Source organism: Aethalodelphis obliquidens, unplaced genomic scaffold (assembly GCF_003676395.1).
Source record: "Aethalodelphis obliquidens isolate GAN/ISIS:26980383/991018 unplaced genomic scaffold, ASM367639v1 scaffold28, whole genome shotgun sequence".
Taxonomy (NCBI): Eukaryota; Metazoa; Chordata; class Mammalia; order Artiodactyla; family Delphinidae; genus Aethalodelphis; species Aethalodelphis obliquidens.
In genome coordinates, this window is record NW_020837972.1 from 21093155 (window position 1) to 21114524 (window position 21370).

Consider the following 21370-nt stretch of genomic DNA (forward strand, 5'->3'; position numbering starts at 1 on the left):
AGAGTAGGAGCCGGGGGGGGCGGGGGCTGGGCCAGGACAGCGACTGGGGGAGCGGGGATGGCTGGAGCTGGGGCGTGTTTTGCACGATGGGATTTGATGATGGAGATCCTGTGGGCTGTGAGAGGAATGAGAGCACACACACAGCACTTGCCGTGTGCCCGACGCTGCTCTGACGCCCTCAGTCCCAGGGACCCCAGGAGGTGGGCGCTCTGTCATCTCAGGCGACTTGCCCAAATGCGGTTTAGCGAGTGGCAGCGCGGGACCCGAACTTCAGTGGTCCAGTTCCAAACTTTCAGCCTTTGTGCTATCGTGCTCCTCAAGAGGAAATGTGGGAGGTTCAAGTCCCCCAGGAGAGAAGTGACTGGTCTGCAGGATAAGACAGGAGGGCGATGCCCGGGGCCGTGACAAACTGGTCCCTTGAGCTCCATGCTGCTGGCCAGCTGTGGGGCGCAGGGGACAGAGGGAGAGACAGAATCCAAAGGCTTCTCAGAAGAGACAACAGTGGACGGAGTCTTAGAGGTCGATCAGGTGCTCACCAAATAGAAAAGGGAGGACACCCCGCCCCCGCCAATTCCGCCACCAGAGAGACACATGGGTAGGGGTTCTGTCCCAGCCTGTTCGTAGGCAGCTCCATCCACTATTGTAAAACACTGGGACAACCCAAATGCCACTAGCCAGAGTCTGGATAAAGAAATCCTGGCAAATTCATATACACGAATACTAAGTATACTGTAGAGCACAGGGAACTATATTCAATACCTTGCAATAACCTATCATGAAAAGAAGCTGAAAAAGAATATATACATATATGTATAACTGAATCACTTTGCTGTACGTTAGAAACACACACTGTAAATCAACTATACTTCAATTTAAAAAAAAAGGGGGGGGGGAAGAATACTAAGTAGAGTGAAAATGAATGAACAGCTGCATCAACAAAGCTGGATCTCATGTGAACTACTGAAGCACGTCGTCGAAGGATACATTCGGTGAGTCCATTTATGCAAAACTTAAATGCATCCGAAAGTAAAAAGCAACGTCTAGGGACACATACACACACCGTAAAGTGACGCAGACCAGAGAGAGCGATAAATACAGAATTTACAGTGGAAGAGGACCAGGGAGGGGGTGTGGCACGCGGCCGCTCTGAGGGCTTTGGTCAAATGCTATTTACTTCACTGGACGGTGGGTACGTGGGGGCTTATTTGATTTTTCTTTCTAGGCTAGTTATGCTTTGTATGTTATTTTTTAAGTATAGAATTTTGTATAGTTTGTGTAATTAAAAGGGGAGGGGCCTTCCACGTAAAAGGAAACGTGCACGCAAAGTTTAGGAACCCAAGGGGCGTGAGTCATTGGAGAACTGGGTAACATCACCTGAGACGTGGAACCAGCGCGCAGCCCCACCCTGTCTTCACGCCTTCCCTTCCTTTACGGGCTCCTCTCCAAGCCCCTCCCACCAGATTCAGAAGGAGTGATTTTCATCTGCTCTCCTGCCCCGGCTCCAAGCATGGCTCCTGGAGAAGCTGGCGGGAGGGAGCCAGAGACTAAAGCTGACCCGGGGTGCGTGTGACTGTCTACGTGTGCACGTGTGTGCATGCATGCACGAGTACATACATGCACGTGCATGAGCATACGCGTTCGCATGTGTGACGGTGTACGTGTGTGCACGCGTACATGAGTTGGGTGCACGTGTGTGAGCCTGTGTATTTGTGTGCATGTATGTATGGCTGCATGCATGTGTGTATTCGTTCATGAACGTGTGCATGTGTGTGCATGCATGCATGAGTATACACATGCATGTGCATGAGCATACGCGTTCGCACGTGTGTCGCGTGTGTGACGGTGTACGTGTGTGCACGCATACATGAGTTGGGTGCACGTGTGAGCTTGTGTATTTGTGTGCGTGTATGTATGGCTGCATGCATGTGTGCATTCGTTCATGAACGTGTACATGTGTGTGCATGCATGAGTATACACATGCATGTGTGTGAGCATATGCGTTCATGTGTGTCGTGTGTGTGTGTGTGAAGAGAGAGTCGCTAAGCTCTGCCACTGGCACGTCCTCCTGTCGATGCAGAATCTGGAGACAAAGGGGGCCTTTATTTCACAGGCTCCCACAGCTGACACTGCCAGGCCTGCTGTTGGGAGCTGAGGACCAAACACCCCCCGCCCCCCAGGGGGAGCGAGGCCGCCAGCTCGCGCAGCAGCTGGACCGTCTCCGGGGAGATGTCTGAGCAGGGCCTGGCATGGCTTGGCTGCCACGAGGCCGCCCGGCAGACACCGTTCTCACAAGCCCCGGAATGAAGCGTGCAGAGGAGCCTCACCGAGAGCCCCCGGCTCGCCACTGCCACAGTCCCGATGGTTGGAAACTGGAGTTTGAAGGAAGCATGAATCGGAGGTGTGGGGCCACGGCTGAGCTTGCAGACTGACGGCGTGAGACGACATTGACCCAGACGCTGAGAAAGGCACTGCGTCCTCAATCCTCCCTGGGCCCCGCAAGCAGCCTCGGCGGGGGCCGGCATTGTTGACGCCGCCCCAGCTCCGGCCCATTGCCCTGTTTTATTGACAGGCAACTGTGTGTAGCTGTGTTCCTGGAATGTGATGGTTCCTTTTCATTGTTGGTGCATGGCCGTGGTTTGCCGTTCCAGGCAATGATATCATTTCCTTTTACAATAAATCCTGTGATGACCACACTCCCCTCCCCTCTTCTGTCCCCTTGGAGTTTGCCCTCCAGTCCAGCGTTTCTCTACAGCAGTCAAAGAAGGCGCATTTAAACCCCCATGCCTCCGTTGCTCTCTGCCCTTGCCAAAAAAAGTGATCAAGGAAAAAACATATATTAAATAGTACCCAGTGTCCTGCGCTGGATTGTGTCCTCCAGAAAGATGAGCCCAAGTCCTCCCTGCTAGGACCTGAGAATGTGACCTTATTTGGAAACAGGGTCTTTGCAGATGCACTCAAGTTCAGATGAGGCCTTACTGGATTAGGGTGGGCAAATGTTTCCTGGGCCGAACCTCTGTGTTGTGTCATTTTAATTAAAAGACCTCATTTAGTTCTGATGACAACTTGTGAAATGGATAAGAGGTTCAGTTTGAGGAGATTTTGCTTAGAGAGTAAGATAAAGCAATCCAGGCAAGGCTGTATCTATTAATAAAATGGATGAAGTCTTCTGTAGAGTATTGACTGCTGAGGGCCTTGAACTTGGACGAAGGGCTGAAGTCCTGAAAGAGTCCGAACAGGGAGAACGGGTAACAGAATAGGTAATACGCATCGGTTAGTTAGCTGAATTTGTTTCCCTTCCTGTGGAGGCCGTCTCCAAGACTCCCCCAGTCTTCATTTGTCTGGTTTGGGGGAGCTGAGTCTGACCCGTCTCCAGGGTGGCATGAGACCCAGTCCTGGGCAATCATAGTATTGCACCGTCCTGGCCGTGGTGATGGGCATGCATCTGTAATCCTGCCAGTAGAGCCAATGAGATCAACTCCAAGATTTTCAGTGGAACTTTTGGTAAACAGAAACCGTATTTTCATGGGACTTAGAGCTGGTAGAATGAAAGCATATAGCTCCTAGGGATCAGGAGCTCTTGCAGTCTTGTGGGGAAAGACAGAGAGTGAAGCCCACACAGACAAAACCATATTCAAAAGATGGGAAATGTAGGAGTCCTGAAAACATAATGTGAGCTGCTGGATCCAGCCATACCTGAAATCCGTACTTGGGTTTTTCACTTATTTAAACCAATTAATTCTGTCACTCATAACTTCATGACAGTAACATATTTCTCCAGGACTGAACCTTTGCAGGATAATAGGCAACATGAGTCAGATTACTTCTTACCAAGGACAAAAAAGTAAGACCGGGCTTCCCTGGTGGCACAGTGCTTGAGAGTCCGCCTGCCGATGCAGGGGACGCGGGTTCGTGCCCCGGTCCGGGAAGATCCCACATGCCGCGGAGCAGCTGGGCCCGTGAGCCATGGCCGCTGAGCCTGCGCGTCCGGAGCCTGTGCTCCACGACGGGAGAGGCCACAGCAGTGAGAGGCCCGCGTACCGCAAAAAAAAAAAAAAAGTAAGACCGCATAGAATCTGCCTCTTGGATGGACTTTCCCTCTCCAGGAGGTAAGAGCGATCTGGGCTAAGAAGTGTGAGACGCAATGGCTTTACTTCATTAGGATGATATAAGTTGCCACAATATGAATTGCCTGCTGCAAACAGACAAATTCATCCAGGGGTTGTGTTCCAACCTGCGACCCACCGTTATGAAGGTTCTTAGAACAGGGGTGTGAAGAGTCTATTTTTCACGTGGATGAACTCTTCAAGAAAGGCAGTTTTGTTTCATTTTGGCCATAACGAACCGTAATAGTCACTCTCTGCTGACTATTGAATTCTCTCACATCAAGGGCCAGAAACGTAGAGCTTGCCTGACCCAGGCAGGTGATATAAATGCGTTAACCAGCTTGGCTGAAGGTGTATGTGTGCCCCCCACCCCGCCCCTTGGAGAGGCAGGTACTGTGACAAACCAAAAAGACATCCCTTCCCAAGGACGCGTCTCCAGCGTACGCCCCAGGGACTGGAATCCGTCTTGACCTATTTTCAGAAGTGTGGATTTTTAAAAATATAAAATCTGCTCCTTTTCCAGTGTTGGGTGTAGTGGTTTGAAGAGTATTCCCCCCAGAATTCACATCTACTTAGAACTACAGAATGGGACCTTATTTGGACATAGGGTCTTTGAAGATGGAAGTAAGGTAAGGATGGAGATGAGATCACACTGAATCAGGGTGGCCCTAAATCCAATGAGTGTCCTTGTAAGAGACGGAAAAGGACACACAGAGACACACAGGAGAAGGCCCTTGGAAGACAGAGGCAGAGACGAGTGATGCAGCCACGAGCCAAAGAAAGCCAACAGCCTCCAGGAGCTGGAAGAGGCAGGAGGGATCCTCCCCTGGAGTCTCTGGAAGACATGTGGCCCTGTGGACACCTTGATGCCGGACTGGTAGCTTCCAGAACAGTGAGAGCATTAATTCCACTTGATTTAAGCCGCAGAGTTTGTAGCAATCTGTTACAGTGGCCCCAGGAAACTGATATACTGGGTGAATTTTTTAAAATACTCAGGACCTGGACCCATTCCAAGCTCCCTCCAGCCCTCAGCGAGGACCACGTCCACAAGGCCAGCAAGCGGATCTGGACACGCAGCTCTAGGAACCTGTAGGGGTAAAACACTGGTCCCTCGAGAACCTCTTTCTTTAGGAAGTGTTTTCGCAGCTGGACGAGGAGAGGACACCCACACAAACACTCCAGGGAGGGCTCCATTCCTTGTCCCTGGGCACCTTCCATCTTGGGAAACGCCCAAATGCAGGTAAGAGGAGTTTGTCTACTCCGGTGCCCTCGAGTGCAGGCTCTCCGCTTCTTCACTTGTGGGAGTCCCCTCGGTCCCCGAGATGCCTTCCTGGAAGACTCCCGGGCTAGCTGGCACTGTCTCACAAGTGCCCAGGATACTCCTCCCCGTTTCAAAACCCTCCCAGCCCCACTGAGCGGGCCAGGGGGCTTCCAGCTTGTTGCCCTGGGGTTTTCATTCATTCATTTTGGCTGTGCCGGGTCTTAGTTGCGGCATGCTGGATCTTTAGTTGCGGCATGCTAACTCTGAGTTGCGGCACACCTGCAGGATCTAGTTCCCAGACCAGGGATCGGACCCGGGCCCCCTGCATTGGGAGCGTGGAGTCTTACCCACTGGAGCGCCAGAGGAGTCCCGCCCTGGGGTTTTTCTGTCTCCACTGGGGCTGGGGGGCTGGGGGATGATGTGCAGACCCACTCAGCACTCAGCCTTGGCAGCCCAGAAACGAGCGGGGAGCGGGTGCCGCACTGGACAAGGGGGGATGGGCCCAGGGGATGGACAGATGGTCCCCGTGTCCGCAGGCAGACAGCTCGGAGACGTGTTTCAGAAGGGCCCACGGAATCCAGTGCCAGGTACCACAGTGGCAGCAACCAACTCGGTAACCTCTCTGTTACCTGCTCTCCTTTCCCATTTCTCTTCCCCGTCCCCCTTTCCCGCTCTGGGATCCCACCGCAGGCTCTCCCCAGGGAGATGCAGCCTCACAGATGGGGCTGTGCTCTCAGAGGGCATGTAAGTCCCTCCGAGGCTAGAAATGAGACGTGCTTCATCTCACAGGCGATGAGGAAACGTGTTGGCTCATATTACAAGACAGGATCCCACGTGCGAGAAAAAAGCAAGCCACAAACACGTGCAACCTATTATATTAGCTTCTAAGTAGGTCTCAATACTACGTTGACCCTGAGAGGTTTTGGGAAAAATGACTTTTTTAAAAAAAAACTATTTAATAGCTTTTATTCTACACATCTATAAAAGTAACACTCTTGCCAGGGAAATAGTTTTCACCCAACCACCATGTATCTGAAAGTATTATGTTGAAGTATAAACTCAAAACGAGGCCGGGTATGCTCAGTAATACTGGGGCTCATAATGTAGGAGCTGCGACTTCCCGCTGGAGGGGCTCCATGACCCTAGAAGGGCAGGTTCTGTTTCTACCTGGAGCAGGAACGGTAGACAGAGGTCCTGCATCAGCTACACTTTTCAGTGTTGGTGAAAATGAAAACCGTCCATCTGTTTTCATGCCTGTTCAGTCACACAAGAGAAAGCCATGAATGGTTCCCCACTTTGCACAGTCCGGTTTGCTTAGGGAGGACGTTCTCCCTGGCCATGTTGGAAAAACGGGGGAAACCACGATTTCATCTGTTACACCTTTTTTTGCACACACTTTTCAGCCAAAACTGAATTTTGGTGGATCCTAACTGTATTTTTCTTCTCTACACAATTAAAATGAAAAAAAAAATCCTTTTTAACCAAAATATAATTAGCATATGACATTGTGTAAATTTAAGGTGTCCATGTCGACTTGATACATTTATATACTGGCACTATGATTACCCCAGGAGCCTGAGTTAAGACCTCTATCTCGTTTTTACATAATTATCATTCCTTTTTTGTGGTTGGGAGCGATCAAGATCTAGTCTGTTAGCAACTTTGAAGTTTACAATGTAGTATTGTTGACTATTATCACTATTCTGTGCATTCGATCTCTGGGACTTATTTATCTACTAGTTCCCAGTTTGTCCCTTTAAACAAGGTGATTTTTGTATCAGAGTCATTCAAAAACTTTCTTGGCAGTTTTGGAAAATAGCCTGTAGTTCTAATTTCAGCCACTAGATGGCAGGGCAAACAAGAAATGGCAGACAACTCGTGGGCTTAGGGATTGCGTGACCAGAGGGGGGAGAAGAATCACCCTGGGAAGCGGTCTAAGCCCAAGTCTTGCTCTGCATCCAATTGCCTCACCACAGGAGATGATGTTACCCTGTCACCTTATACCGTTTTCAGCATAATCCTTATGCTTTCTGCAATGTTATTGTTTGCTTACATGTTTACTGTCCGTCTCGCTCATTAAGACGTGAGTTCCAGCAGACCTGAGACTTCACGGCTGCAGCCCCCAAGTTTAAAACTGAGCACACACGAGGTGGCTAAGGGGTGTTTGTTGAATGAATGAATGACAGGAGTGGAAGAATGAACGTGACCTCTGATCCACGCGAACAGGCTGAATCGCCTTCTCTGACTTTGCTGTTTCCGACGGCACCATACCTCACGGTGAATGATGATCTGCACTTAACACGGTATCCGGGACATTAGAAAACTGCTGAATTCCACGGTTTGACTTATGTCTTTGAAATATGTGAGCCCTGAAGAGCAGTAAGCAAGAAGTCCTCTGGGTCTAATTAGCTCGGTTTGGGTTTAAAATTGAAAATGGCAAGCATAAATCCACTCGGAGGCTTCTCCGATCATCCCTGAAGTGGGTCCTTCCCCTTTCGGCTCCAGGAACGACAAATGGCTCAGACAGGATGGAAGCTGTAAATTCTGGCACATCGAGGTTCTTGAGATGAATCACCCGCCTGCAATTAGTCCGAGCAGGCAGAGGTTTTGCTGGGAGCGTGGGGAACAGCGGGGACGCCCCATCCTAGCCATGAACAAGCCATGGGCTGAGGGATGGAGTGAATTCACACAGCAGGGCCAGGATGAAGGGTTAGGAGAGTGAGGCTGAGTCTTGCAAGAGCAAAGGGGCTTGTGGTCCCTCCCTCCACCTTCAAAGCCAGCAACCGGATCACTCGGCTCCCCCCCCCATCCTCACTTCTCTGGGCTCTCAATCTGCAGCCCCCTTCTCACTTATAAGGAGCCCCGTGATTCCAAAAGCTCCCCCAGATAACCCAGGAGACTCTCCATCTCAAGATCCTTCACCACATCCTCATCTTTTGCCACGTGAGAGAATATATCCTAAATTCTAGGGATTTGGATGCAGACATCTTTGGGGGGAGGGCAGTACTCAGCCTAACACAATGCCGATCTGAGTTTTAACCTGCAGGTAATAGAGAATGAAGAAAAAGCTCATGGTCTAGGGGCTGCTTCCAGGAAATATAGTTAGCTTTGTTGAATAGGCCACCTTGAGTGGAGGACTGTGTGTCCTGTTTCTAAGGGCAGGGTCCAACCTTGACTGCTCTGCTCCGGCCACTGGATGGCCACTCTCTGTGAACTTGCTCATCTCAAATGAGGGGCCCCGTGGGTGACAAATTCTTCCAGACCCAATGCCAATAGCATCCTCCAGGAGTCACTGGAGATTGTATATACACACAAGGAGGATGGTGGGTGAGCCTGCCCAGCCCAGGAAGGCTGGCCCTGTTTGAGACTGGAGACAAGAGTAGCTCCCAGGGGGTGGTAACTTCGCTTTGGTTTCCAGACACGCTGACAATCACACCCGCAAAGGGCACGTGGGGATCAAAGACCTAAGTCCAAGGTGCGGCCCTGACGACTTCATTATTCCTCAAGGAAGCACGCGTGGGGTTTGAAGGTCTTGGGAGGCCTGGGCATGGGGTCTGACAGGTCCGAGGAGCCGTCCTTTGCAGTTTGGGGCAGGAGAAGGGCTTTATCAACACTCAAGGGTCTAGGAATTCCCTGGCGGTCCAGTGTTTAGGACTCTGTGCTTTCACTGCCGAGGGCCCAGCCAGGTTCGATCCCTAGTTGGGGAACTAAGATTCCACAGCCTCGTGGTGCAGCCAAAGTAAAAAAAAACAACAACAAGGGTCTAAATGACAAATAAAATGATAAGATATCTAGAGTGTACATCGTGATGATCTGCTATCCCTCAACGCAACTGAACAATCAAAACAGAAAATCAACTTGAGGCCCACCTACTCATCAGGAAAACCCCCTGGCCCTGTCCCAGCGTCTCCTGGGCCTGCCCTGGGGCCTGTGGCAGGCAGAACCCCTGCCTTAAAGCCTCTCACCATCAGCACATTTCTGCCTTAAAGGTATCACCAAGTGACAGCACCCGAGTTCCTCTTTCCTATTTCCCTGATGGGTTTTTTGGGGGGTTTTTTCCATTTTTTTTTAACATCTTTATTGGAGTAAAATTGCTTTACAATGGTGTGTTAGTTTCTGCCTTATAACAAAGTGAATCAGCTATGCATATACATATGTTCCCATATCTCTTCCCTCTTGCGTCTCCCTCCCTCCCACCCTCCCTATCCCATCCCTCTAGGTGGTCACAAAGCACCGAGCTGATCTCCCTGTGCTATGAGGCTGCTTCCCACTAGCTATCTATTTTACGTTTGGTAGTGAGACGGATGGATCTAGAGTCTGTCATACAGAGTGAAGTAAGTCAGAAAGAGAAAGACAAATACTGTATGCTAACACATATATATGGAATCTAAAAAAAAAAAAAAAGTCATGAAGAACCTAGGGGTAAGATGGGAATAAAGACACAGACCTACTAGAGAATGGACTTGAGGATATGGGGAGGGGGAAGGGTAAGCTGTGACAAAGTGAGATAGTGGCATGGACATATGTACACTCCCTGATGGGTTATAAATTGCGGCGTGAACGTGAGAAGCGGCTCAGATGTGCATTCTGTCTGGCGGGGATGGGATTCAGAGCAACGTGGGTAATAAAGGGCTGCTTAATAGACCTTCATAAGCAGAGTAAATGTTTAACTTTCTTCTTTTTTTTTTTGGCTGCACTGTGAGGCTTGCGGGATCTTAGTTCACCGATCAGGGGGTCGAACCTGGGCCCCCTGCAGCAGAAGCGCGGAGTCCTGACCACTGGACCGGCAGGGAAGTCCCGAACTCTCAACTGATATAAATGGCCTGTGGGAATGTTCTTGACATCAGGAACATACTACTTTTGTGTTCGGAATGTAGAAAAATTAAAATCCTGGACCAAAAATGAAAAGGAGGCTATTCCCTGGCAGTCCAGTGGTTAGGACTCTGTGCTTCCACTGCAGAGGCCCTGGGTTCAATCCCTGGTCGGGGAACTAAGATCCCATAGGTGCGGCCAAAAAAAAAAAAAAGAAAACAAGGTGACATGGCCATGGCCGTCCTCATTTTCTGGCCAGTGTGCCCTGATTGGTGGCGTGGATGGATGACCCAATGGGGGAACGTCCCACTCTTCCTAATTCAGTTTTCTACAACAAATGCTGCTTTTGTTCATGTCCACATCTGTACCCATCAAGTGAATTTATGCAGTAATACAAAGTATAAACATTCATGTCTGGATCCGTCCAAAAAAATTAATTTTGTTGGCTATTAGCACTGCCACAACAAGAGGGGGCGATTTTAGCGTTTTTACCAAATACGTGTGGAAGGTAATTTTGATGTATGACGAGCTTCTCCTGTGAAAACATGCCAGGCCTCATGCAGTGGCTTCAACATTCTGGAATTTTGACTGCCGGTCAGCCACGGCAATGGGCAGAAGAATGGCCCCCAACGACGTCCACAGCCAGGCTCTCGGGACCTGTGGCTATGTGACCTCACCTGGCAAAGATAACTGCGTTTGCTTATTAGCCGACTTGGGATCAGCCCGGGTTATCTGCGTGGGCCCAGTATCATCACAAGTATCCTTGCAAGTGGAAAGAGGAGGCCGAGAATGTCAGAGGGATGTGGGGTGACCCAGCATGCTGTTGCTGGCTTTGCAGAGGCAGGGAGGGGACCCCAGCCAACGGATGCGGGCAGACTCCGGAGGCTGCAAAAGGCAAGAAAAGTAATCCCTGCGGAATTCCCTTGCGGTCCAGTGGTTGCAACTTGGCACTTTTCACTGCCGTGGGCCTGGGTTCAATCGCTGGTCGGGGAACTAAGATACCGCAGGCTGCATGGCTCGGCCAAAAAAAAAAAAAAAATGCTATCCGCAGCCCCCAGAAAGGAAGGCAGCCCGGCCAAGGCCTTGACTTTGGCCCAGTGAGGCCTGCCTTACATTCCTAGCCTGCAGAACTCGGGGAGAATACACTTCTATTGTTTTAAGCCTCAGGGCAAACGGCACTTGGTGAAGGCGGCCCGAGGAAACTGCTAATAGAAACGTCTCCCTTCCCACTTCTAGAGGCCAAGGTGTGGGCAGGGCCGTCCCTCTGAAGGGCCTGGGGAGCGTGGGGCCCTCCCTGGCCTCTTCCAGCCCTGGTGTTGCCGCACCCCCCTCGGTGCCCTCGGCCTGCGGAAGCATCGCGTCGCTCTACGTCACGGTCACGCGGCCGTCTCCCTGGGCGCCTGTGCGTCCAGATTTCCCTCTTCTCCTTAGGACACCAGTCGTCCTGGATCGGGGGCCCAGCCTGATGACCTCATCTTATCTTGATTCCACCTGCAAAGATCCTATTTCCAAGTGAGGTCACACTCACAGGGTCGGGGTGGACACCGTTCAACACAGCACAGCAGCTGGCGTTTCTCTACCAGGATGGCTTCTGGGAAGCAGGTCTGTTTCAAGGAGGGTGTGGCCCCTCGCACCCTCTGCGGTGTTTCGAATCTGGGGGCCCGTGTGCCCACGCTGTACAGAGTGGTGCTGGGTGCGTGGCTTTTCCTGTGCCCTTTTTTTCTCTTTTTGCCCCCGAGTTTGTGGTCCCCTGCATTTCTTCCTAAGGCTTTGGCTGGCGGTGAGAGGACACTGGGAACAGGGTATCCCACACACCGGGGGCAGCTCTTGACAGGCTCGGGCCCCTGTGGGGAAGGGCCTTTGAAAACCTCGCACCCCATACCCACCTTCTTGCTCTCTGGACGCATGCCCAGCCCCCGACCTCCAGCCCCAGCAGGGAGAATGTCACGTTGGGATTCCACCACTTTGCCACGACCATAACGCTCACTTTATGCAGATGCTGGGATTTCGTAAAGCTGTCTCTTTTCTCCATTCTCAAAACCACAGGAGACTCCAAGACCTCCCTTGCCCCACATGGCCCCTGGCTACCACCCCACTTTCTGGCTCCCTTTAGGGCAAGGTTAGTGGGATTTTACGGGTGCCCAGCCCTCCCCTCTCTGCTGTCTGCAGACCCTCCCGTCCAGCGCACCAGCCCTCGACAGTGGTCACAAGGGTCCCCATGTCTGACTCACTGCTCAGCAGGAGAGAGACTCGGTCTCCACTTCCTTCTGGAGAGACACCGCCACCCCTCATCCCTTCGACCTCGAAACATGGGAGTGGCCGCGTCACATCCCTTTCCTCTTGTGCCCTCACAAACGCAGGCTTCAAGCATCCTCTACCCAAACCGGAATCTCCTACCCAAATACTGTAGTCGGGGGAGCAGAAACCCCTTCGGTCAAGATACTGATCTATTTTTAAGAACAACTGCTAACGACTGCAGCTCCGAGCGTCAGGGGAGAGTTGAGGAAGGATACGGAGAATTACGTGCAAGCCAGAGGTCCTGACTGGCCCGTCCACCTTCAACTCTGCCGCTGGAGTCCCAAGGTCAAGGTCAAGGGCTTCATCGTACATTTCTCCAAAGCCCCACGTAGCTGGCCGCCTGCTCCCCCACTCCTATCCAAGCCGTCTCGCTGCGACCCAGAGCCACTCGGAAATCAGCCTGGCGCCTGTCAGGTCTTCACCGCCACGCTGCCAGGCTCCGGTGAAGTCACTTCCGTCTGGGTCTGCTCCCCTGTCAGCCCCCTCCCCCACTGAGGCTCTGGTCTGGAGGAGAAACCAACACAGGTAAGCCTGCAGGTGCAACCGCCCGGCACTAGCTCGGCTTCCTTTGTGAGGCACGTGCCTCTCAGTCCATTTGGAAGTTAGTAAATGCTGATTTTTCATGGTGACGCAGCCTTGCTGTGTTTTGGTTTTTCCCTTGCATTTTGTACTGTTCACTTATTTAATACGTCCTAGCTCCATAAAGCACTTTAAAAAAATGTATTATTATTTCCTCCAAAAGGCCTTATTTCCAAAAGAGCAAGGTGTTACAAAGAACGTTTCCAAACACCTGCTCAAATGACTTCATTCTACTTGAAATTGCCTGTCAACTACTGGGCTGGTTTTAATGACAGCAAATCACCGTGTGCTGTGTGGCGATTTCGGATTAGTACAGGACTCTGCTCTACTTTAATGCGCTTCGATTTTCAAGCGATGGGACTGTTTTGCACCAAGTGGAACAGTTTGAAAATACTGAAGCCCATCCATTTTTTACTACCTAGAATTTAGAAGTGATCGAGGTTTTGAAAAGAGGCCCAGTGTCATTTTGAAAGGACTTGTTGTTCTGAAGCTTTTCAGTGTAACACATGCAGTGTTGTGCTTTCCCCACCTAGCGAGAAGGGGCCACCTCAGCATCTGGCTATGAAGGGGGCAAGGGGCTCCAGCGGCCCCTTGGAGGTGGGACCCCCGCCGGTGAAGCGGGACGTGAACGGCAGACGGACCGGAATGTCCCCAACAGCGGCCTGTGAGGCCTCTGTCCGAAACCGGGAGGCTCGTAAGCTCAGTCTTGCAGGAGCTCAGCCTTAAGCCAAACCTTCTCTTTAAACCCACCCATGATACTGTGCAGAAACAAGGCGCGCAGTTCCGTCCACCTTCAGGGAAGATAAAGCAGGGATGGGTGTTTTCCAATGGATGGCATGGACACGTGCCTTCTGAGGCCAATAAATGCCGGCCAAAGACACACATCGAAGCCTCCAGGGCCTGTACTTTTTACGTAAAATCCCTACAACAGCACACCGGTTTTGTGTATTTGTCTCTTCAGCTGCTGTTCAGAGCCACGTGGTGACCACAGTCGTACACTCTCTAAACTCAGGTGGAAAGTCAGAGGCTGTCAGTTCTGGGCCTGACTGCCTTTCTGGACAGGTTCCCCTTGACAGCAGAGAGTGTACCTACCTGGCTCTCCACCTGCGTTGATTCCCAGCCCCCCTCCCCGGGGTGTACGACGGTGGCCCACGTAGGGCCCCATCTGCCGCCTTCACGTGCCCCGGCCACACGGAGCCCAGGAAAGGGCTGGCTCGTCCCACCTCCCTTTTCCCTTTCGTGCCTAATTCCCTACAGAGAAGATGTGTTTTCTGACGGCACGGGTTAATGGTCTTCAGTATGCAACAGATCTTGAAGACAGAAACTGTACCTCTGGGGGATTATGTATTTCCTAGAGCAGTGCTTTCCAACCCTTTTTATTTATTTTTTTAACCCAAACTCACACCTTCAGCCCCTCTGAGAACTGGTGTTACACTGAGTCATCGGTCCTCAATCTGTCTGAACCCCACCAGTCACGACCTCCTTGTGTTTTTCTGTACTTTGTATTAAAAACAAGATAACCCAAAACGAGTAGCGTGTTTGCGTTTGTTTTTCTGTTTTCGCCAAACATAAAGTTATATTTTAATACAGAGGAGGCTCAAGAATCACTATCCTAGAGAATCAAAGAGCTGCGTCAGGAACAGGTATTTTATTGTGACTTTTCGTCAGTTCCTGACTCAGGACCCTGTACCCCGTGACAGTTCAGGAACCTCATGACGTCCACACGTAAACGCAAATACACGACGACTGTGGACAGACCACGCAGAGAAGGAGCCAGTGGGTCTCATATTCGAGGTGCTTTTTATAATAAAATTACACCAAAAATACAGCAACAAATAGATAATGGTTTATTAGACAAAATGCGAACCCCCATGTCACGGAGAACAGCGCGACCAGCGTCGGTGACTGTGGACAGCCCTGGCCCGCAACGAGCGCTGCCAACGGCCTCCAATCACAGCGGTGCTGCTCGGAAGAGGGGTTTCCTTCCACCCACCATGGTGGGTCTTCAGTCTCGACGGTACCAGAATGAAATTGTACACAAGGACTGACCAGGCAGGGTTAAAACACGCGTTAGGCTGCTCTGCAGGCTGAGACGGAACACACAGTCTTAAATAGGTTTTAATGAAACATTGCGCTCTTAAGGAAAGAGCAACAAGAGAGCAATGGCGATGGTTTGAGAACTCGGCACTACGTGAAGCAGCAGACAGAACACACTCACCACCGGCCTGTGCCGAGGACCCGCACGGGCGGGATCTGCGGCTCATGAGAGAAACCATCAGCGGGACTTTTCTTTAAAACCTCGCCAGCACTTGACCACACTTTCATTTCTTAACAAACCCTCCCTTCCTCAATATAAACACATGTTTATTCATCAGAAGAAGAGAAAGTGAGAGCGTGTTCTGTGGGAAGGAGAGGATGAGATGTGTTTAAAATACCGGGACGCCAACCAGCACGGGTGTCGTCTCCCGAGACTTTGTACCCGCGGCAGCAGGTGTCTGTCAGAGGGGAAACCGGCGGCAGGGCGCCCGGGGGCCTTCGGCAGGGCTCAACCGCAGGAAGGCACTTACCTAGGCCGCGGGTGGAAAAGAGGGAACCAACCCCGGCACCACGCAAGTTTTAGGGAAGTCAGCCGTTTGCTCTGCGAGCCCCCAGAGCACCTTCCCACGGATCCGTCTGTCCATCTGTCCGTCCAACAGACCTGACGGGCTGCAGGAGCATCAGGTCCTCCTGCCGGCGGGCGTGCCGTTTGCTCTCGGCCGCTGCAGGTCGTATTTCACGGAAACAATAAGGAAGAGCAGGAGGGTAGCGCCTTGAATAGCGGCCAGAAGAAAAAAGTAATAGTTCAAATAGCAGCCGTTGATGTTGCCTAGAGACAAGGAAAGAGAGCAGCACGGAAGCCGCACTTAGAGAGAGTCTAAAAGGTTTTACTTATTTAACTTGGTTCCTACGAAGGTCAGGGTGACTTTTAACTGTGGTCATTAAAAAAGAAAAACAAGGAAGAGAGAAAAGAATCCTACCCCTAATTCAAAATACACAAGTGCTTTGTTTCCAAAGCCACTGTGAGTCAGCTGCGTCTCAACACGGGCTCCGGGCTGGGGCCTCCTGCCCCCACACGATGAGAGGCCCCCACTGTCTCCACGTCAGATCCTGCGGCGGACGGCCCTCCTCGCCTGGGTCTACAGTCTGCACACGCGCCAAGACCGCGCGTTGGGCCAGGACGCAGCCTGGACGGCACGTCAGGTGTGAGTGCCGGACTCCCGTGTCGTCACCTGACATCAAACGAAGTACCGTCACAGGCCGGGACAGACGGCTGAACACACACTCCCCGCGCGAGGGGAAGGCACAAGCTTGCTTTTCACGTTTCTCCTTAAAAAGTTCAGGCTGCAGGCTGATACACAGGCGCCCACTTTAACCCTAAGAGCTGACACACTGAATGGCCGACTCTGGCCCGAGCACCACGCAAGGCGTCCTATGTGCGAGGCTCCGTTCAGTGCCCGATCAATGCTGAGGCGGCGGAGGTTAAGGGCATGGACCGTGGAGCTCCACCAAGGAGGCTCAAATGCCAGCGTCTTGGTCTCTGGGCCCAGGTTCCCTGCCTGTCAAATGTGCAGACAGCACCCGGGCCACGCGGCCGCCTCCTCTTCACGGGGCCCCGTTAGGAGCCCCAGTCCACACGTAGGTCCGGGGCCACCAGGGCTGTAAAGCTGCCATCTGTCCCCTGAGCAGCGGCCACGCGGCGTGGAGACGCAGGGCTGTGTGGAGGGGACACTGGGGCCGCACATAGCACGCCACCCCGGCTCCCAACAAAGACGGCGTCACCGCAACCCTGGACGGTCTACCGCTGACGCCGCTGGTCACCCACTGGAAAGGGCCGGGCACACTGCCGAACAGAGGGGCAGACAGGGGCGGCGCATCAGCAGCATCTCTGGAGGACGCTGGCGTCTTAGGAAACAGGCTGCTGTGCTCTCTGACCGGCTCCAAAAGCGTCTCCCATTGGCTTATTTAAAACGCCAGACTCCTTTCCTCTGAAGGTCTCGGTCAAGCTGGGTTATTCTGCAACTTCCTTTTTCTATCTGAACATATACTCATTAAAATCAGACGTTTAACACTGCTTTTGTTTAACAGAACTAACGAACAGATAGAATACACGTTTGTATAATAAGCACTCACACGTTTTTAAAGAATTCTCACTCCTTCAGGCTGTAGAAGACAGTGATTTCCTATGTTTGCTGCTCTGGGAAGAGATCCAGCACTACCTAGCATTTCTACCAGACCGTGTTATCTACTCAACAGTGGTCAGCGCTGGAAACAGTGGTTTGGTCCTGTTGTGGGCGGGCTCCACCCTGGACACAGCGATCCCGCCCCCTGGACCCTGGTTTGCAGACGCCAGCGCGGCAGTGCTGCTTGCTGCCGCCTCAGCGCGGCTGTCGTCGAAACACCACTCACGCCGTTTGCAGTGCCAGCTCTGAAACATCAATCTCCCCAAACTAAAAGTCATTTACAACTTCCAAAGCTCAAAGCCGGCAGGCCGAGCAAACTGTGCGCCGTGTCTTCCCTGCCAGGGCCCGTCGCAGCCTGGCGTTAGGAAGGGTTTGCAGAACTGGGCCCACCACCTAAAAGTGATCACCCTGTACTTTCTTGGGCCTCTTCACAGACAGAAGGTAATCGCATGTAAACACGGTAAACTCTGGGTGCTTCCTATTTGATAAGACTGACTCCTGGGCCCCAATAAACAAGCTTCATGTGTCCCCCAAACATATGCACAAGAACATTCCCAGCTGCTTTATTTGCGACAGCCTCAAACTGGAGACACCACGAACACCCACACGCAGCAGAACAGATAAATGAATTCTGACTTATTCGTACGACGGATACTCCACAGCAATAACAAAGAACCGATCACTGGGATGACTCTGAGAACGCAGTGCTGAGTGAAAGGCCACGGCCACAGACGAGAGAGGCCACAGGACTCAGCAGGGCCGACCTCAGAACAGAGTTCATCTTGCCGGGGGCCGGGGGCTGGGGGCTTAAGTCAGAAAGGACAGAAGGAACCCTTCCAAGTCCTGCATTTTGATCTGGACGAAATGCACACCAGGCTGTGCACTTAAGACCAGTGCCCTTCACAGTACGGACGTGATTCCCAGTCTAAATAATAATAATAACGAGGACAAGCAGGCCTGGGGCAGGACAGGGAGAGAAGAAAACAACGAGGGGAGAATCTGGGGACTCTTCCTTCAGACGTGGTCCTGGAACCTGACAGCAAGTTACCCACGTGTCAGTCAGGAAACGCTGAGCCAGCCCCACTGCCGCCGGAGCCCTAATGCAGGCAGGACCTGCCGAAAGGCAGAGCCGGGGAGAGCCCAGGACACAGAGAAGCCGCGAAATCTGGGATCACACCTGCTGCTCCTCCTACAGAAACAAGGATGTGGGGGCGGTGAGGAGGAGGTGTCACCTGTCCCATTCTCTCTCCAAACCACCGCCCGTGACAGCCACCTGCCCCTAACCACGCGGGAGCCGACCTGCCACGTCCTCTCACCTCACTGGACATGGGGCTCCGGGCAGAGGGACTGGAGGGAAAACAAGGAGAGGCCACCCTGCACTCCTGGACAGGGCAGCCGATCCAGGACACACGACAAGGTACTTCTCTTTCGTGAAAATAACACAACGAACAGAATCCAGGTCCAACATCTGTCCACGTGTGCCGCGTGCATCAATACCGGACATAAACCTCACAATGAAAAGTTTTAAAATTACCTGTCAGAAGTAAAGGATGAGTGACAGGTAAACTACCAGTTATTAAATTAGTAACGGCTGTGGGGGGAGGGGGTGGATTAAATCACTGGAAAGCAATGGGAATGACAGAAACCAATCGATCCTTTAAGATACACATGAAAGTAAAAACACAGAATCTATATCTCAAGAACTACCGAGGTGTGGTCCCGATAACAAGTCTTTCTTTGAAGGAGGTCTGTCACACGTACAAAACAGATTACGTGACACCAAGAGCGCAGGAGAACTCCCAGAACCCTGTGTAACTGGACTTACCCTCCGAGGGGCAGGAGTAATGAGCACAGCCCCCCTCAGCACAGCCAGGAGGGCCTGCCGCGCACACCACTGGCTCTCACAGCCGGACCAGCTGGACACATCACCAGTGGTGCCCGGGGGCAGCAGGGGCCCCGGTTTCTGGAAGCTGCATCAGGGGTCTCTGGGCCGAAACGCCCCCCTCAAGACGGGAATTTTAACTGAATCGTGGGAGGGCTTTTGGAATTCTGCAATTTCTGGAGAACAGTCTCTAAGCTTTCACCAGATTTTCAAGGGGATTTAGAACCTAGAAGTGGCTCAGTACCCAGGGGGTACTGAGCACAGAGAAGCCACAAAATCTGGGATCACACCGGCTGCTCCTTCTACAGGGGACGGCAAACGCCACACGCCTATGCAAGGAAAAGCAATATGGTGGTTTTTACTGGTACAACATACGAAGAAGCAGCACACCTGCACTCCTGGGTCTGCTTAAAGGCTACATCGACATGGAAGCAGCAAAGCTCTCATCCCTCGGGAGTGATTCTGCGCAAGCTGCCACCTACTGGCATTAGCTGTAAAACCCCATTAGGAGTGATAATGAGCCGTACTTGTTTTTAACAAGGCAACTTATTATCTCTCTTTTTTTTTCTTAACAGCAGGAAATTAAAAGGTACCGTCAGGAAAAGAAAAAAAAATACGAAAATAAGATACTGGGTTGGCCAGAAAGTTCGTTAGGTCAGTGAATATGTTGTTCAATAAAGTTCTTCATGAAAATGAAAAACGTGGCTTTACTTAAAACCGAACAAACTTTCTGGCCAACCTGATAAATGAAAGGAAATTTGTGATACAGATTTTATTTGCCTCATAATAAAATAAAACTAGTGCTGGACCTGAAGGTGGGAGGGTCAGTCTACTCATCACAGACGCTCCGAGAAAACAGCAGCCACAGAGCTGCTGCTGGAGGCCGACCTGGGGCAGGAGAGGCCCACCCGTCCCCAGGAGACCATCAGGGACGTGGGTAAACGAGGGCAGGCGGGTGGTCTGACGGGGCGCAGGGAGCAGGCCGGGGGCTGCCGGGGCAGCCCAGCAACGCCGACCGCGTCTGGTCCCGGGCGCCCCATGCGGCCCGAGGACTGGGGCGCTGGTCACTGCCGACGACGGGAAGGGGGGCCGCGAGGGGGGCCTTACCGAAGTCCGTGTGGCTGCTCATCCACCCGATGGCCTTGAGGGACACCAGTGCCAACAGTCCTGAGCCCACGAAGGACCCGACGCCAGAGAAGAAGAAAAACAAGCCCATGATGGCACTCTGCATGGACTTGGGGGCGGCCGAGTACGCGAATTCCAGGCCTGGGGAAGAAAAGGAGGGCATTTCAGGAAAGGAGCAGGGCGCCCGCGCCCGCGCCGCTGCCCTCGGACACCCGGGCTCTGGGGCGCGGCTCTGAGACAGCACCCAGGCTGGTTGCTCACCTCCTGCTGTCACAGCCCCTAGAAACTCCGCGAGGTGGCCAGTCACCTCCCGCCTTCACACTTGAAGGCAGCATTTGACTTGTCAGCTCTTGGAATTTCTCGTTCCTCATGGAAAGAAAGTTTGAAGAAGCAAAATTTGCCTACATTCTTAACTAACGGGAGTTTGCAAACAAAGCACTTACACTAAAATGGGGAAATCTACTCAGGATTTCTCTCTGAAAGGCCAGGTCTTTTAGAACAGTTTCAGCAGGTGCATCTATAAACCGAATCACCACTGTAATAAGCAGACATGGAGATCTGCACTGTGCTCTAAAGGAAGGGCCACCCCGTACGACTCGTTCCCTCCACAAGTTCATTAGCCAGTCCGCGTGAGCGCTGTAGGAGGCAGGAGAGGTGAGAAGTGCCGGCCTCCCAGCCCCACCGCTCTGGGCATCACTCATTTTCTCCTTCCCTCGCTCCCAGCAGCTGGGAACAGGCCTGCACGGAATTTACTTGTCCACATGCCACCACATGATCTCACCAATAGGGAAGAGAGGCCTGTGAGAACAGGTTTTAAAAATTAGGTTTGCTTCCTTATAAATCTGAATGGAGACACTGAGGGCCAGGCAGTGAGGGACGCCCGAGGCCCGGCCGTGGTGGCGGGACAGCAGGGCGTGGTTATTAGCAACTGCCAGGTAGCCCTTACGGGGGTCTTCCTTCTTCTATCCTCGCTCCTGTTGACACTCTACGGTAGATGAACTTCATGTTGATGTTCTGGGGATCCTTTTACACCAAGAAAGGAGAGCCTCAGCCGTAGCATGGCTCTTTGCTCACCAATTCACATTCCGCA

The 21370-nt window shown here is 52.1% G+C and overlaps 1 protein-coding gene across 9 annotated transcripts in view; it reads right to left on the reverse strand.

Annotated features, from left to right (window-relative positions):
- SLC15A4 (solute carrier family 15 member 4) overlaps nt 1-21370 on the reverse strand; it is a 106106-nt gene that overhangs the window by 63683 nt on the left and 21053 nt on the right. For 6 of the 9 annotated variants that reach the window (XM_027125132.1, XM_027125129.1, XM_027125126.1 and 3 more), the window contains exon 7: nt 20263-20421. In XM_027125132.1, the coding sequence (XP_026980933.1) occupies nt 20263-20421 (159 nt within the window). The other 3 variants (XM_027125128.1, XM_027125133.1, XM_027125127.1) reach the window with 3 other exon arrangements.